Source organism: Alexandromys fortis, unplaced genomic scaffold (assembly GCF_014885135.2).
Source record: "Alexandromys fortis isolate MF-2015 unplaced genomic scaffold, M_Fortis_MF-2015_v1.1 scaffold_0, whole genome shotgun sequence".
NCBI lineage: Eukaryota > Metazoa > Chordata > Mammalia > Rodentia > Cricetidae > Alexandromys > Alexandromys fortis.
In genome coordinates this window covers 46619545-46637308 of record NW_026067949.1, presented here as the reverse complement: position 1 = coordinate 46637308, position 17764 = coordinate 46619545, and the positions used below count along the sequence as shown (strand labels likewise).

Here is a 17764-nt window from a genome sequence, read left to right as displayed (position 1 = left end):
TTTTTTTGTGTTTTACTAAAATTCACCAACTTATTAAGAGGGAGTTGTTGCTAGTGCAGTACTGGAGCCATTGACAGAGCCGTTCGATAGGATTTCCATAGAGCTCTGACTATGCCCTGACTTCTCCTGGAAGCTGTCAATCTTGCTGGCTGTAGTTTTTGTTTTGGTGATATACACATGTCATGATAGCATAGAAAGAAATTATTTAACTAAAAATTCCTTTAATATTTTTAAATAACACATTTAGATAGAACAGTCATTCACCTCTGTACCCACAAATAAAAGTGGTTTCTTTGTTCTACTCACAGATCTGAAACCTCTCTTTCAAATTAAAACCTTTATCATTCATAAAGCTTAACCTCAAGGAACACTCTGCAGAGTATTAGATAGTAGTGCTTGCTTTCAGATATTCAAAGTTTCCACAATTCTAATAACTTTTTGAGTGGTTGCCAGTATAATTTTCAGTGTGTGCAAATTGGAAATAAATTATTTAGTGATTCTAGCAATTGCCTTTAACAGTTTCATTTACGCTTTAAAAATTCTCTTTAATGGATCATAGAAATATTTTACCGAATATATATTTATATATAAAGTTGGCAGCAAGTCCACACATTTCAAGTAGGTTTCTGTGGATTGACATGAAGTGTGGCACTTCTCAGATCAGAGTGGCTTTCACGTGTAGCGCTGAGTCCCCTTCTCCTCCTGTTTTGGAACACTCATGTATCTGCAGGTGTGTTAAGGCACTGTGACTATGAGGACAAATTGATTTTATTTAGTCCATAGTATGCGAGAAGATGATTTAGTAATTTCTCTTGCAGAGAATTTAGTGTGCTTAAATTTAGCTTTATCAGCCATTAACTGAGTGCTAGGGGTCATGAAAATATGCTTTAAAAAAATCTTAGTCTTGTGATACATTGTAAAAGTTACTTTTGTCTTTTTACATTTGAAAAACTGTTTCAAGGGTGGTGCCAACAGGTCTTTAGGAAGTCTAGAAGAAGTACTAAGCTCTTGTTCCATTTATGGCCAAGAGTCAGGTACATCGTGTTTTCAGCCTTGTGTTCCTGCATCGCCTGCATTATGTGCACTCCTAGACTGTCTCCACACTCTCTGGACTTCATGTTTTACAGCTCTCTTCAGATGGTACCCCAGGGTCCTGCTGTTCCTTGCGGCTCTTAGCTGTCATTTCTCATCATGGCTGCATTTTTGACCTATAAAATAATTTTCTCAAAGGCTTCCTTTCTCGCCTACCAGCCCCAAAGCTCCAGGCAAGATCCCACCTTCCCCTGTAGTTCTAATTCCCATAATCCACTTACAATGTCCACCTGACTTTCCTATAGGTACGTTAAACTTGGAAGCTACAAAGAGCTCAAGTTTGGTCCTTCTCCTATGTTCCCTACAATAAGACTTTGCAACCAACTTATAACAGAGGAACATCAAAATCACCTTCTTTCTTTCTTCCTTGCTTCCTACATCCTGTGAATATCTGTGACCTTTTATCTATGGCTTAAGAGCTCTCATCTTCTCATTTTTTTAAGTCTGTCTTGCCACGATTTTAGTTCCATTTTCCTTTGGATTTCATCTGAAACAGACTCGGACTGTTGTAATTGGTCTTTGCAATCCAGAAATACATCCTTCAGATGCATGCCCTATTCTTAGTAATATCAACAAGAATGGCATTTGTAAAACACAATTATCACCATGTTTTTAAGAACATCACCATCACCTTTTCAGACTATTTCCAGATTCCTGGAGCTAGAATTCTGGAAACCTCACAGCCATTCCTGGTACTATCATTTTCATTCCACAGCTGCCTGCCCGCTTTCTAGTACTGTCTTGCTGGCAAATACAGCTGTTTCTTGGATGGTCCGCTGCCTCTCTCGGTTTTCAGCCTGTCAGGTTCTTCATCTACAAAGATTCCATTTTTTTTTTTTATCTTACTTTCGAACTCCTGATCATTCTTCAGGGTGTGTCTTATATGTGACTCTCTTCAGGAGACCTTTGTCATTTTGTTTACTCCAAGAATGAATTATATGTTCTCCTCTATGGTCCTATGGAACATTTGTGCTCATAACTGTTTCATATAATACCAGTCACACTCCATTGTGAATTCTTGTGTATCTTCCATTTGGTGACATTGGGACTGGTTTTTTTTTATTACAGTCATATTAAACAAATCCTAGTTTGGCTGTGCTTCTTCTATAGCAATTATAAGTGATATCTTAGTCAATTTAAAGGTTTTGGTTGTTTTAACTAGTAAAAGAGTGAGTGATTGATATTAGCAAACATGTATCAAACAATTTAAAGTATGATTTTAATGTAACCATGTATGTGTGTGGATATACAAATACAGCTCAGCATAGCTATAATGTTGGGTTTAATAAGATGTATTATAACAGGAAATAGGACTGCAAACTTTCTTTACACAAGTCTACATGAATTAGGAAATTTTGAACAGTTTATCCGCCTATATTTTTGTGTCAGTAGAATAATAATTCTTTAGGCAAATATCTTGCATGCATGCCTAATTCTGGTTATATATTCTTTATTCTTTATACTAGTATTTTTTTTAGAATGGTTGTTATAAGATTGTAAAAACCATGATATTCTGAAAGTCCTTTAATAAATTCATTGGCTATAACAAAGCTTCATATGGCTCCTGAGATTCATATGTTAAGAGGAACATCTATGTGTTTCCGAAGTTCCCTTCCTGGAACAACTCTGGCATAGGTATAACTTCCACAGTTTTGCAGGCTGGGGAATGGAATATTAGTATGAGATTGACATATGTCCAAGATTGACTTTAGATTGCCCAACACGTGTCATAAATATGAGTGCTTTTGAGAGTTGTGTTCACATATCAGCAAATAAATATGAACTGTCCCATTGCCTTCCATTTCTCTCTGGAATTAAGTAAACACAGTATTTATTTAATATGCTTCAGCCCATCATTAGATCTCATAACCGAGAATCTGTACTCCATTATTAGAAGCATTCTAACCAGAAGTAGGAGTTACATAGGGATAGGAGTAAGCTATGCATTGGAATTAAGAGAAATGACATAAAATGTAACTGAAAACAATTACTATATACACTGCAGTCTTAGGACAAACAAAGCTCCAAGTATTGACTTTAGGCTGGAGGGTGGCCTTTAGTTACCTTTGTGCTTGGGGCAGTCGTTGGGTTCATCACAATGCTATACATATCTGGAATTTAAGGACCTCTCTAAAGGAACAACGGAATTCAAAAGCATAAGCAACTGTGTTTTTCATATTTGCAACACTTTTGAAATTCTTTTCCAAAAACTATAAATATTCAAAAATATATATTCAAGAATAAATACCTTGTTTTAGAAAAATGCGCTGTAGTTAACCACAAAAATATGATTATCAAACAATCTGGAAAAGTCATTCTTGCCTAGTGTGTATGAGATAAATTTAAATATAAGTCTCAAAAATGCATGTGGAGGACTAAGAGGGTATGCTAGCGAGGTGAAGGTTCCTGGATCACAAAGTCAGACTGGTCCGACCTCCTGGTGGGGAGGGTACCTTTTGAAACTTCAGTTTCTTGACTTGCAGAATGGAAGTAGTGCCAGTGGCCTACTGTGAGAATTAAATGGATGAATTAATGTTTCGGCCTAATAGGAAGAACTGAATTTACTAGTGCTGTTATCAACTGTACTGTCTGGATCTTGCTACCAATATGTGCACTTTATTGTTTCTGTGAAGACCATATATAAAAAGAAGCTTCTGGTAGGTTTTCATATCTGTGTAGACTTGTTTCTATTTAACTCACCACTGGTCATGTTATACTAGAATGTTGCTTGTGGATACACAGTCAAGTTGTGTAACTAAGTTCTCAGCGTGTGTTTCTTCTGCAGGAAGGTGTGTTCACTTCAGTTTTTATTTCACTTCAGTAAGCGCTACAATTGTAACTGTTTCTGCTGGCCTCTAAAGTGCTGGATCACAAACAACTTTAGCCGGTTGCTACTGACTTCTTAAAATGGAAAGGATGAGATTACCCTGACAGGAATATATTAGTATAAATAAAAATTATCTTCTCCCCAAATAGAACTATGTCTGCCCTGTCATATGACTGCACACATTCACGTACTAGAACTAGGAATTAGGAAAGCTTGTTTTGGATTCTGTTATGCTTAGTCATGAAGACAAAACGAAATACCAAGTTCTGCAGAATAAGGAATTTGGTTTAACTTAAAACAAAATAAACCATTTGGCATTCTATTTTGAAATAGTGCAAAAATTCAGTTAAATTCAAAAGTTCCCTTCTTTTCTGGTTTTAACTAAACTTTTTCTTCTTTTAAAGAGTTTTTTTTTTTTTTTCTTGAAGTGGGCATGCTATAAGGAAGTGTTAATAAGAGTATTGAATAAGATCTTAGCTTGACTTTAGCAGAATTGTCTTTCTCTGTGGTCCTAGCCCTGTGTGGATCTGAACCAAGTTACCATGTTGAGAGAAGGCACCATGACTTCAGTGGTGTGAGGGAAAGGGTTCTTAATCAGGTAGAAGCCAAGATTCAATACTTTTTACTAAAGCAATTAGCATTTAGTTTCCTGAACCCCAGCTGTAAAACTGTGAAAACGTACTGATTGCTTTAAAGAGCTGTGGAAAAGATTAAGTAGTCAACATCGCCTAGTTGACTTTTAATGATTGCTTCTTCACTCTTTTTGTAGAACTCTTGAAGTTTCCATCAGCTTTAATGATGGGAAGTCTGCCATCTCAAGATCCTTAACAGTCACAGCTACAGAATGTGTGAGTACAAAGCTAATTGCCTTTAGAAGACGTTTATCACGAGATAATAACCAAGGGAATTTCTCTACTGTTTATGGAAGGCTCAAACCAGGAGTAACCCACACAAGGACACGTTTGCATTGAATTTCAGGGTTTTTTTTTTTTGATCTTTTTAAAAGGATTTCTAAGGTGCTATACATTAGATTTCCATATTTCTCAAATCCCTCAAAGTCATACTTTAGATCAACATAAGGTAAGAGAATAGAAATGACGCATTCTATTTACGAGATTAAATATGGAAATTTTTTTATTATGAAGATTAGAATTTAGTATCTAAGCGGCTGATCAGGTTTTGAAATTATTAGTGCATCTTAATAGGTGACATCATCATTTTGTCCACAGAGATGCTGTCTGTGCTTCGTGATGTAAGGGAGAAATCTGCCTCTGAGGGTTTGGTAACAGCTGACTTTGAAACTGGATTCCAGTTGAGGCTTATTTGCATCATCTAAAATATAGTACTTTAGAGACAGGTTTTTCTTTTGCTGTAGTTAATTTTGTATACTGACAGAAAGTTTTGATATTAGACTGTTGAACATGAAAACAGGATGCTCTAAAATAGGTGTCCTACATGGCCATTATTTTATATGAACACACACACACACAATCAAATAAAGAAAAACCAAGAAACCCTCTCTTTTTCTTCTCTAAAAGACCAAAATAGCAAGCTTAATATTGTCTCATAGCATGGTTTTTAATGTAGTTTTATAATCCAGGAGACACGAAATACTGCCTCTGCATAAATATCTGTTTTTCACTATATGACATTGTTGTAGGGAAAAATAAGCATCCACATGGGCTTTTCAGTCCTTTGAACTCTCTGGATAATTTTAGTTAACATTTCTTTCTGTTTTGTAAATAGGGTTTTTTTCTTTTTTTGCAACTAATAGGCTTTGTGGATGTTGTAATTTTTGGTTTTCTGGTTTCACGGGATGTGGCTGATGGAGGTTACAGATATTTGTGTTGTGTAGTTAGTTTGCTTAGGGTTTAGCTCCCTGAAATGTCACTTTCTACATTTTCTTCCCCTTCTTTTTTAATTAATCAATTAATTAATGTTTTATAAAACCATTTCTTCTCATTTTATATATCAATTCCAGTTTCCACTCTCTCCCCTCCTTCCGCTCCCTCTACCTCCCTTTCACTCCTCAGAGAGGGCAAGGCTTCCCCTGGGAGTCATCAAAGTCTAGCACGTTGCCCTAAGGCAGTACCAAGGCCCTCCTCCAGTATATCCAGGCTGAGCAAGGTATCTATCAAAAAAGAATGGGCTCCAAAAAGCCAGTACAAGCAGTAGGAATAAATCCTTGTCCCACTCTTAGTGTCCCCACAGTTTGCCCCAGTCATACAACTGTCACCCACATTCAGAGGGACTAGTTTGCTCTCATGCTGGCTCTTCTGCTGTCTGGCAAGAGTAGGTGGGCTCCCATTACCTCAGGTGAGCTGTGTCAGTGGGTGTCCCTATCATGGTCTTGACCCCTATGCCTGTATTAGCTCTCTTCCCTCTCTTCATTTGGACTTTTCAGGCCCAGCCCAGTGCTCCACTGTGGATCTCTGCATCTGCTTCCATCAGTTGCTGGATGAAGGTCTGTCTACAGGGCAAGGCCAGTTCAGGCACCCTCTCCACAATTGCTTAGGGCCTTAGCTGGAGTCTTTTTTGTGGATTCCTGGGGATTTCTCTATGCCAGGTTTCTTCCTAGCCCCATAATGGCTCCATCCATCAGATAGCATTTTTTTTTCTCTCCCTCTCTGTCCTTCCCCCATCTTGACTATCCTGCTTGCTCAAGCTCTTTTTTCCCCTAAGGCGAGGCACTGCTTCTTCCTCTTCTTTTCCCCTCCCTGTCACTTAAGAAATCTTTCTTCCTGGTAGGCAGGAAGACAGGTCTTTGTTTCTGTCTTATCGCTAAGAACTAGCTCCACGTGTAGGGGCTCTTAGGCCAGATGACTCACCTGGCACTTAGAGGTCTGTAAGGCCATTTCATCCCAGCCTGGTGAGTTCTCAGGAGAGTTATGTTACTGGAGGTTGTTGAAGAAGAAAATGTTTCAAAAAAAAAAAAAAAAAAAAAGAATATCGGTCATGTCAGATGTGGGCATCAGTTGGAAGTGGAAATATTAGACCTTAAATAGGGGTCGAGATGATTCTCACTGAGGTGACATCTGAGTCAAAGCCTGGGAGATGAGGGAGTGACTTCTGAAGACCATGTGTGATAAGAAGGTTCTGTGCAGATGGGCAACACAGGGCAGAGCCTGAGGTGGGACAGTTCCTAAAGAGAGTGGAGACAGGCCGGGAAAATAGGGGTCTTGGTGCAGAAGAATCAGTGGTGGGAGGTGCCGGATGATTGAAACTGTGTGAGCTACTGTAAGGACTTGAGATTTCCTTCCTCGTTCCTTACCTTTTTTAGTATCTGTTCAAGCTTCCTCTCTGTCACCCATGGGCTACACGAGGACGTGGCTCATGTGTGGCCTTGGCACCCATATGGTCCAGTATACAGTCGTGGGTCTGTACCATACATCAAGTATGGTTTATATGAATGGAAGAATATTTTTAGATTTCTGTCATATATATTGAATTTAAAAGAAATAGCATTCATGTTGAATATCTATGAGGAGTTTTCAGCTGGAGGTCTGCTTAAGGAGAGCATGTCTGAGTAAAAGTGAGAAACTTTTGGTTTTGTGATCATGACTCAGATCTAGGAGTAACTAGACCTGGCTTCATCCTCTTGCTCATCTGGCTTCTAGGTCTGCACCATGCTGTCCGTTCCTAGGACTGCGTTTCCATGCTTGGCTTCTCCTTACTCTGTTTAGGAAGTTATGTGAACAATGAAATGATTTCCTTTTCCTCACTGACCGCTCCATGCTCTGTGAACAACAAAGGAAACAGGAAAGCTGGGAATCTTATACAATGCACTATGCTAGTGCCTGCGGTGAGGACAGACAGACAGACAGAGCAAGGTCAGGTAGCTTTAAATCCTTGCTTCCTCTGACCCTGCTTCCATCATGCTTGCCTGAAACAGAGGAGAGTGAGCTTCACAGTTCTTCAGAACATAGGTACTCTAGCTTGAAGTTTTGAACAGTCTTTGGGATCAGTTATGATGCCAGGACCATCACACTAACCATCTATTTCTCTTGCGGGGAATTTTGTCACTATTACTAATAGAGGCAGTTAATTTTGAGGGAAAAAAATGAAGAATTTTAAATACCCATCTATGTAATATTCCATATACCTGGAAGAGGTCTGTGAGTTTCTTGCCCATTGCACATGCAAAGAAATAGCAAACTAGCCAGTCAGTTCTAGCAGATCCCGGGCCTCTAGTTGCATTTCCTCTTTTGTGGAAGCGGTGTAAATGCTAACTGGGAATCAGATGCTCACAGAGCTCTCTGTGACACTGAATAGCACAGTCACACAGGGTCTTTCTGCGAGCTGCTGGGCCTAGGTGGGAGTGGGGATTATCTCAACAAGACATGCAGTCTTTTGTTTCTCTGGGTGTATGCTATAGTTTCCCAGTATACTTCTGGGACATGCTTTTCCTGGTTGTTCCTGTTTGCCTGATTTTGTACTTAATTGTAACTTTGCCTGTGGGGTGGCTTATGAGGAAGGAGGAAGAGCTTCCTGTATTTTCCTGATCTACACTCTGATTGTCTTCTGATAGCTTCAAGAAGACGGTATTTAGATGTTGGTCTAAAATCTCTATAAAGTATTTTTTTGTCTTTATTTTTCTTCTCTGTGCTCTTTCTCTTTTAAAACAAACAAAACCCGCAAAGACAACCAACTGAAAGTTTCCCTGGGAATCCAGAGTAGTTGGCTTTGGCAGAGGCACTAGTTTCCTCTAAATCCACTGAAAAAGTGAAAGTGTCTATGTTCCTTTTGTTATGTGGGCCATGTGAAGTCTTACTGATTTCGAGTTCACTTTCTTTGTACATAGTTTGTAAACATTAAGCAAGGAGCGTCAGTGTCAAGTGGTAAGCTGATTGGAAACGGTCTTTGATTTCCCAGGAGATGTACAGTATGATAGAAAAATAGAATTAAATTTCCCAAAGCTCATAATTAATTCCATTGTAAAAAGGCTACAATTAAAATCTACAGAAATTCTGCCTAAATTTGTCATCCAGTCCACTTAGTAGCAATGGAATCCTAGGCGGGGTTCCTACTGGAACGACTTAGCCTGAGGCCTGAAGGATGGACCAGAGGTCATTACAGTATAGGTTGCAGGCAGAGCCCAGAGCAGGTACCTGAAGGACGGAGGAGCTTTGAGGTCAGACAGTGAAGATCTAGCCTGAGTCACATGTGAACCATGACTAGAAGTCACAGGTAGTAAGGACTCATCGGGCTGCATTTCCATCTAGGCATACATAAAAACAGCCGTTGTGTTTTTCTTACTGACCCATGTTTTGTCTCTTCTTCACCCTCCAACTATGTAAAGTAATCGCTGTTGTATTGCCATAAAACCTGGGGAAATTCTGTCTGGACAAAATTGAGCTTGAACCAGCATAATTGTTGCCTAAGCACAAAAGTCCCCAAGGCAACATTAGTTTAATCCTCAAAGGTTGTGGTTCTCACAGTCTTTTAAGACCGATTTTAATTCGTCTGTAGCACGTTGGAAGACGTTGCATTATTGACCATCTTAACATAGCAGGTATACATTAAGTGAAATAAAAAGGAATTAGTAAAACTTAAAGGAATCTAACGTAAGTTTGCCTTTTGTGCTCATTTTTTTTTCCTGCCTAGTGTGTGCTTCCTTAGAAGAAAAAATAGCATCTGGTATTTGACCTTAAACTTACTCTTTTTTTGTTTGTTTTTCCTTCCACAGTCTAATGGGATCGCAGCCATCATAGTGATTTTGGTGTTGTTGCTGCTCTTGGGTATCGCCTTGATGTGGTGGTTTTGGCCCCTCTGCTGTAAAGTGGTAAGAACTTTCAACTCTGCTCTTGTTCGTGTTCTAAAGCAGTAAGACACAAAGTAAGGCCCGGCGTGTGGACAGATGCCATGGGGCCCAGCAGCAGTACAGCTTTAATTAGCAACTTGAATTTCAATTATTTTACATACAGTCAATTCTAGAAAACACGTATGCCGCTCTCGAGCATAAAACTCACATCAGAGGCACTTCAGAACTCGGGTTTGTGGGACGGTGTGTTGAGAGGTTGGGGGACCGTTGGAATGGAAGTTATTTTCACTCAAGTTCAAGAAAAGTTTGGATACATGGAGGCGGGGTTCTGCTGGTGTCATGAGAGCTGTGGGCTTTGGCAGCTGTTTCAAAAGTGCCTGGAGTGCATTTTTTCAAGGACCTGTTGGCATGAGGTGTTTTTTTTTTTTTTTTTTTTTTGCTCCCAGCTGGAACATATTTTAGCGCTAAGTCCCATGCAGAAGTTAGGCTGTCGGTCAAACACTTACTTTAGAGACAGACGAGCAGCTTCGGTTTACGCAAGAGAGAAAGTGTGGTGTGGTGGCGTTCCCTGTTGCTGAGCTCCCGAGTTACCACCTGCTTGACTTGTAAAAGCTCCACACATTTTAATCTAATGATTACTTTATCACAGCCTCTACATGGGCTTCACTGGGTTCACCTGGGCCAGGGGAGGCAATGGGATGCACACCTTTCGAAGCTCAGGGCCAGAGTCCGTCATTTCCAGTTTGAAGAGGCCGCCCTTATTTCTTGCCATGTGACCTCTTTTATCCACCCCAGCGCCGGCACCGCTGTGTCGTATCTCCTTGATCATCTGTACATATCCCTGTGACAGAATCCAAGTGGGGACGGCTGCCAGTGTTACAGACCCATCTATCCCAGTTAGACCCATTTGGATACTACAGGATCATCTTCCATCTCAGGGTTGTTAATCATCACACCTCCAAAATCCCTTTACCATGTAAAGTACTTTATTCACAGTACCAAAATTCAGTCACAGACATCTTTATAGAGGTATTATTCAGCCTCCTACGTGATAGTGCATAACTTATATACATTAGCATATTTCATTTAATCCCCTTTTATCTAGAGTTTAGAGAAAAGATTATCCCAGAAAAATCTTTCAGGGTGTTCCTATTACTTGTGTTGAGAGTGTTGCTCATGGAAGCAACACTTTCTCCATCTCCTGGGAGTGTTTAACATGATACAGTAGACTGCCCCCTTTGTTACCTGATTTCAGCTTCCCAGGATATCAGGCCTGGCTTTGTTTTCCATCTCCATCCCTTATGAGAGGCACCGCAGTCTGCTGCCTTGAGGTAGCCTCCCCATCCTTTGTCTCAGAGTAGCTGGCCCACAGAGGAAGTACAGCATTAGGTAGGACAGCCGTAGAGATGACACTCTCCCTGTCTCTGCTGAACTCATCAAGGTCCTGCCACAGTAGCTTATGCTCTAACAGATTCCTGGTATAATCTTGATTATCTTAGTTATGGCTATGGGGGGAGGTGGATGGCATTCTTGAGGCTTAAATTAAAAAGCAAAAAAGGTGCTCTAATGTGATTTGTGCTCCTTGCATTTTTAATTTAAATTTTACAGTGGCAAATTTTCTCCCTTCATTAGTTTATAATTTCATTTACTCTTGGTAACAGGGTGCAAAAGTGTCAAAGTGTGTGCTTGCTCCCTTAAAGACACATGAAAAAAAAATTAAATGACCCTTTTTAGGAAGTTGTTACGTTTTCTTAAATGTAGACTTTGATCTTGGATATTAAGGAGGAGGTCCAAGCAGGTAAGAGCAGGTGCCCTCTGACCCGAGGCTTTGCAGATAATAAACGATGGAATTATGTTTATGCAAGGCATTGAGAAGCCCCTCTAGTTGTTATAGGATTTCATAAAGAGTCCCTAGCTTCAAAACGAGCACGATCGATCACTCATTAGTTCTGCAGTTTGTTTGACGGAGGCAGCCACTTTCGCTTTATTCTTAGAAGCACGGAATGGAAAGCAGCAAGCCCTGAATGTGAACTGGAGTCACACCCAGGTAGAAGTGAACTGTAACAAGTGTGTTCTAGAGGAGGTTCAAAAGCTGGGGTAAGGGCAGTCAAAGCCCTTTGTTTACCCTTTGGCAGATATGTTTTGATCATGTAGAAGGTGGCAGTTACTGTATTAGGAACTGGAGACTCATGCATGCTTACAATATGATATGGAATTTCGTATGTCAATATAGAAACAAGGAAATGTGAACTAAAAGTATAGACGAAGGTCTCTCAGTACCTAATAGCCATATATAAAGAACATTTTTCAGAGGAGCCTGACGGAGTGTATGATTTCAAACATAAAGAAAATATGTAATTAATGAAGGACCTTTCAGGTGTGCGTGTGTGTGTGTGTGTGTGTTTTTGTTTGCTTTGTGGTGTGCTTTAAAAAGTGCTGAGCTGAGACCTAGTGTGGAAGACCCTCACGCAGAAGGGTCTCCTATGACTTCTAGAAAGTTTGTGTTCACCGGACAATGGGAAGTGGAGAGATTTGAGGGTCTTTGAGAACTGAATGATTTACTGTCTTGCGATAGATTGTCTTGAATAGTTTAGAAGGGATCTACACATAACCATCATTCTTAGGAGGAAACTGGACCACAGAAAGGGAGAAGGTGCAATGGAGGCAAGACTGGAATGGTGCAGACCTCATGACAAGGGATGTTGGTGTAGGGAGATGCTGGGAAGGCAGGGAGTGGTCCCACCACACCCTGCAGAAGGAAGCAGTTGGCCAACGGTAGACCACTAACCTCATGAGACATAATTCAGAATCCTGACTTCAGACGTGAATAAAAACAAGTCTCTTTGTTTTGAGTCACAGGGTTTTGAAGATTTCTTTTTTGTTGTTGCAACAATAAAAAATAATTATATTTATAGACTCATTCTGATATTCCCAAGTTGGAAATGACTGGTCAGGGTTATTGATTTTGAGAAGGCATGAGAGATGGCTCAGGGGTGAAGGCACTTGCCGCCAAGCCTGTTGATGTGGGTTCAATATCAGTGACCCACAGTGTGGAAAGACACAGCTGGCTCCCAAAGGTTGTTCTCTGACCTTATATAATCCTTATTCGCATTATGATTCAAAATAAATAGATAAGTGTAATAAAATTGAATAAAATAGAATAACCAGGTTTTGGTTTGTAATGCATAAGACTTCATGTACTGAATGGGACTGACTTACTGTCTCAGAGAGAGATGAAAACAGAATGGGATTATAATTCTTAGAAATATGCTAGACATGTGTATTGCTTGCATCATCTGACAGGTTCCCCAGGTTGCTACTCTTTGCAAGAAGTGTCCAGCATGGTTTTATTCAAATGCAGGTGTGCAGCTGTTGGCCCTCCTGAAAGCTAGGGACTGGTGTTTTGCCCTGCAGAGAACAGCAGGCCCCAGGATGGTTAGCTACATACTGTCTCTCTGGGAAACTAGGATGTACCCGGTGAGCTGTACCAGACTCATCCCAGGACTCAAGAAACAAATGAAAGCCAGGAGCATCACTTCTAAACTAGTTTATACTGGTCCTGGTGAAAACCCACAGTGTGAAGTAGTACTTTTTTTTTTTTTTTTTTTTTTGGTGACGTGTGAGTAAAAATATTCCTAAGCGAGCATTTAGCATCATTATTTCTTTAAAATCTATCCTCTAGTATAGCTCAGAAAGTTTGTGAAAACAGGCAGGCATTGTGTTACTCGTTGAAAATCTTCCCAGTGATGTAAACAAAGAAACGAATAACACACAGATGTTCACTGGGGCATCTTCCTGAACTATCTCATCTCCAACACTGAGAGACATGTTGTCTGAGTCTCCCACAATCAGCTTTAAAACAGAGGGGGCTGTTGCTCATTGTTGCAGAAGTTGAGCTAGCTGTGGAAACATTGTGCTCAAGTGGATTTGTTACCCAGGGGGCCTGGTTCTTTCATTTTCCCTGAAAAGTGTCCCTTATAAATGCATACAAAATAGAAAAGACACATTTTGTAGTCCCAAAGAATCACAGTTCCTTTTTTTATTAGTAAATTGATAAGGTAATTATTTCCCAGGTCAATCATTGTTTCCCTCCCTCCTCTCTTCTCAACCCTCAACCTCCCTTTCCTCTCACCCCATATCCATTCCTCCTCCTTTCTCTTCAGAAAAGGGCAGCTCTCCCATGGGCATCTCTCCAGCCAGCCATGGTATATCAAGTTGCTGGAAGATTAGACATCTCCTCTCCCGTTAAAGTTGGAAAAGGCAACCCAGTAGGAGGAAAGGGTCCCCAAAGCAGGTAATAGAGCCAGAGACAGCCCCTGCTCCGACTCCTAGGAGCCCCACGAGAAGACCAAGCTATACAACTACAATATATGTTGTAGTAGGAGGAGGAGCAGTCTGTGTCCCACCGCCCAGCTAGCTTAACCCCTGAAATAACCACACAGAAATTGTATTAATTAAATTACTGCCTGCCTGGCTCATTATTTCTAGCCTCTTATTGGCTAACTCGCCCAAATTTGTTTAACCCATTTCTAATAATCTGTATATCACTACGAGGTCATGGCTTACCGGGAAAGATTCTAACCTACATCTGTCTTGGGCCAGAGATTCATGGCGTCTGCCTGTCTCTGCTTTCTTCCTCCCAGAATTCTGTCCTGTCTTCCCCACCTATCTGAGGGCTGCCCTATCAAAAGGCCAAGGCAGTATCTTTATTCAACCAATGAAAGCAACACACAAACAGAAGGACCTCCTACACCAATATGTGCAGAAGAACTAGGTCAATCCCATGTAGGCTCCATGGTTCAGTCTCTGTGAACCCCTATGAGCCCAGGTTAATTGATTCTGTGTGTTTTCTTATGACATCCTTGAGCCCTCTGACTCCAACAATTCTTCCTCCCTCTCTTCCTCAGGATTCTCCAAAGTTATTGTATGGCTGTGGTTCTCAGAATCAAATTCCTTAATTGTAATAAAATCTGAAGTATAATCAGATTTTAAATGTAATATATTTATAACTATAATTTTGTGTTAATATTGTTCATGTACTCAAAATCCCACACATTTGAATTTTGCATAGTTAATATGAGAGAGGTTCTGTAGATGCACCAGGCTGCTACAGCAAGGCATAGGATACCAAGGTCAGGTCGAAAGTGCCTGTTGTGGACTGGCCACTCAAGACAGTCTTATTGTGACTGTTCACTTTTTTTATTTCCTATCCTGCCATGCATTGTAAGGAACGCTTTGTAGGGATGAAAGAGCGAGGTGACTATGACTGAAAGTGCAAACTGTATCCTCTGTGTGCCTGGCTTTCACACAGAATCAGAAACAGAAGCAAAGATAACCTGGAGGGCACAATCCTGCAGAACCTTTACCAAGAGAGCTCTTACAAGAAGCTGAATGGACAGAACCTACCGTTAGATATCTGTTGATCGTGCAGTGTTTGTGAACTGCTCTGCCAGGGGAAGGTTTTTTCTGGTGGGAAGTCATCCCCTGCCTCCTGTTTAAGGCTGGTGCTGCCTGTCGAGAGTTCTTACATCCTTCACAGCAACTGCTCTTTCTTAACAAGGACACAGGCATCTCTTTCTCTTCTGTCTTTGATTAAAAGAAGGAAGACACAAAGGGCTAAAGAAAGCTTCTTATGTGTTGAGTTATGAATAAGATACCAGAAAACATAGCTATTTTGATTACTGTTTAGCTTAGAGGAGACACTGTGTCCGTAAGAGACTTGTTTAAGTAAATGAGACAGTAGAAATGTCAGCCACATAATCGCCTTGTTTGGGGTAGCCAGACACTCTCTCCACAATTACAGATGTAAGGCTCATGAGGTGGCAAACAGAGGATGTCTGGACTGCTGTCCATGAGTGGGGTACACAGCTGCAAATATTGGGAATTACGCTGGGGCCGATGAACGCTCATGCTGTTTTGGTGTCCTTAGCCGAAGTCTCCATCCTCAGGGAGGCACAGCCAAGTGCGCTGTGTCTTTAGTGCATTTTGCACGTTACAGAAAGATGTTGTGAATCTTAAATTAGTAACTTCAAAGTTGCCTTTTTTTTTTTAAAAAAAAAAAAGCCCGGTTTGATCATAAGGTAAGGTTCATGGTGATGCTTCCAACCAGAGCTCTGTCGAACAATTCTTAGCAAGCAACAGCTGCGCTGTTCCCTTTACATAGTAATAATGCTTCTACTCTGAACTTGATTTTTATTGTTGAGGAGGGCTCCTGGTACCTTTATTGAATTAATTTCAGAGAGGCCCGATTTTGGGGGGGAATGCCCAATAAAACAGAAGTAATTTAAATTTTAATATGCCTTCCTTGCACCATTAATTAAAATGATTTATGTTTGCTTGCCGCGTTGAAATACAGTATGATAGATGCTTGGATGTATTGCTTCCATGGTGATATTTTCCACCATCATTTACGACTCAGGGTACCAGGTTTGTCCTGACCTACGACAGCAATGTCTTTAACTCCTGTCAGGATATATACTGTTCTTCCCTTGTCCCATTTGACCTTGTATTTATTGCACACATTTCTGGCTTTTTGCTTATTTGTTCAAGGTAACATTCCCTGACTATGGTTGAACTGGCTAAGAAGGGAAGGGAAGGAAGGGGCAAGATAACTGGGCTATATTTTCTGTTTCCAATTGTGGAATTCGGAAAAGGACTTTGCAAGTACAAATCTAAGAGAATTTAGGGCTTTGCACTCCAGAAGAAAGGCGCTGCCCTTAATCCATGCGTTTGTCAAGGAGAACAATGAGGACTACTGAGACCCCAAGAACAATGGCAATGGGTTTTTGATCCTACTGCACGTATTGGCTTTGTGGGAGCCTAGGCAGTTTGGATGCTCACCTTACTAGACCTGGATGGAGGTGGGTGGTCCTTGGACTTCCCACAAGGCAGGGAACCCTGATTGCTCTTTGGGCTGAGAGGGAGGGGGACTTGATTGGGGGAGGGGGAGGGAAATGGGAGGCGGCGGTGGGGAAGAGACAGAAATCTTTAATTAATTAATAAATTAATTAATTAATTAAAAAAAAGAAAGAAAATGAAAGGAAGACCCACTTGGATTTTAAAAAAAATTTCCGTAAACAGGGCGTTTCCCCCACTGTCTGTGGGCTTGTGGTTGTTAGATGGTTTTCTTTTAGTTACTGGTAAAAATTATGTATGAAATACTACTATCGACAGTCATTATACTGTATCCTTTTGTGTGTGTGTGTGTGCGATCCAAAGCAGTGCAATGTTGACAGTTTTTCCACTTTTTTTCTGACTGTCAGAACATATGATTGCATCGAGCTGGCTGCAGGCTCCACTGCTGACATTTTCTAATGCAAAGAATGCCTACATCACTGGAGCATTTGAAACGTGTTAATGAGCAGATCAAAAGGACTGTTTGAAGCAGATAACTTTCTTTCTCTTCTCTTCTTTTCTTTTCTTTTTTTTTAATTTTTAAGAAATCGGCTCTCCTCCAAACTGAAATCTTGGTTCTAGCAGCTAAGCCGATGAGATGTAATTTTCCCTCCCACCCCGATGATGGTAATAACAAATGGAAAAAAAAAATTGGAGAAGACTCAAACTCTCCATATGGTCCATAAAGTGGTGAAAGTGTTTTCCAGAATTTTCAATACAGAGCTGAAGGAGGCTAAGTGGAAAAAGTCCTGGCAACAAGGCAATATTATGCCTTTGAAAACCTGCAAATTCTCATGAAATATGGTGCACATGAATACACCCTTCTCTGGAGTGAATGTGCTCTTTCACTATTTAACATAAGAACAAGATTCTCTTGACTGTTATTTTTAATGCACTTGGACAACACTAAGTTCCCTTCTCCCCCCAAACTAATTTTACTGGCATGCAGGCATGCAAGACATGCTGCTTCCAGATAGACTCCCACCTTTTTCTGGTTTTAGGCACAGGTAGAATCACATTCTTTTCTTTTTGTTACTTATGAGACCACGTGGTAACATGTATAGTAATATTTTTATATATAAGAGGAAATTTCTAATTGAGTGATGCTGGGAATAACAGCGGGTGTGCAATGCTCCTCTGAAGTGGTATAAGCCCCACCTCAACATACATACTCCCTTTACATACTTCAC

At 40.5% G+C, this 17764-nt stretch overlaps 1 protein-coding gene across 1 annotated transcript in view; it reads left to right on the top strand.

Annotated features, from left to right (window-relative positions):
* The window catches only part of Antxr2 (ANTXR cell adhesion molecule 2), a 76814-nt gene that overhangs the window by 46418 nt on the left and 12632 nt on the right, over window positions 1–17764 (top strand). The window contains 2 exon segments of the mRNA XM_050149647.1: window positions 4689–4767; window positions 9606–9701. Of these exon segments, the coding sequence (XP_050005604.1) occupies window positions 4689–4767; window positions 9606–9701 (175 nt within the window).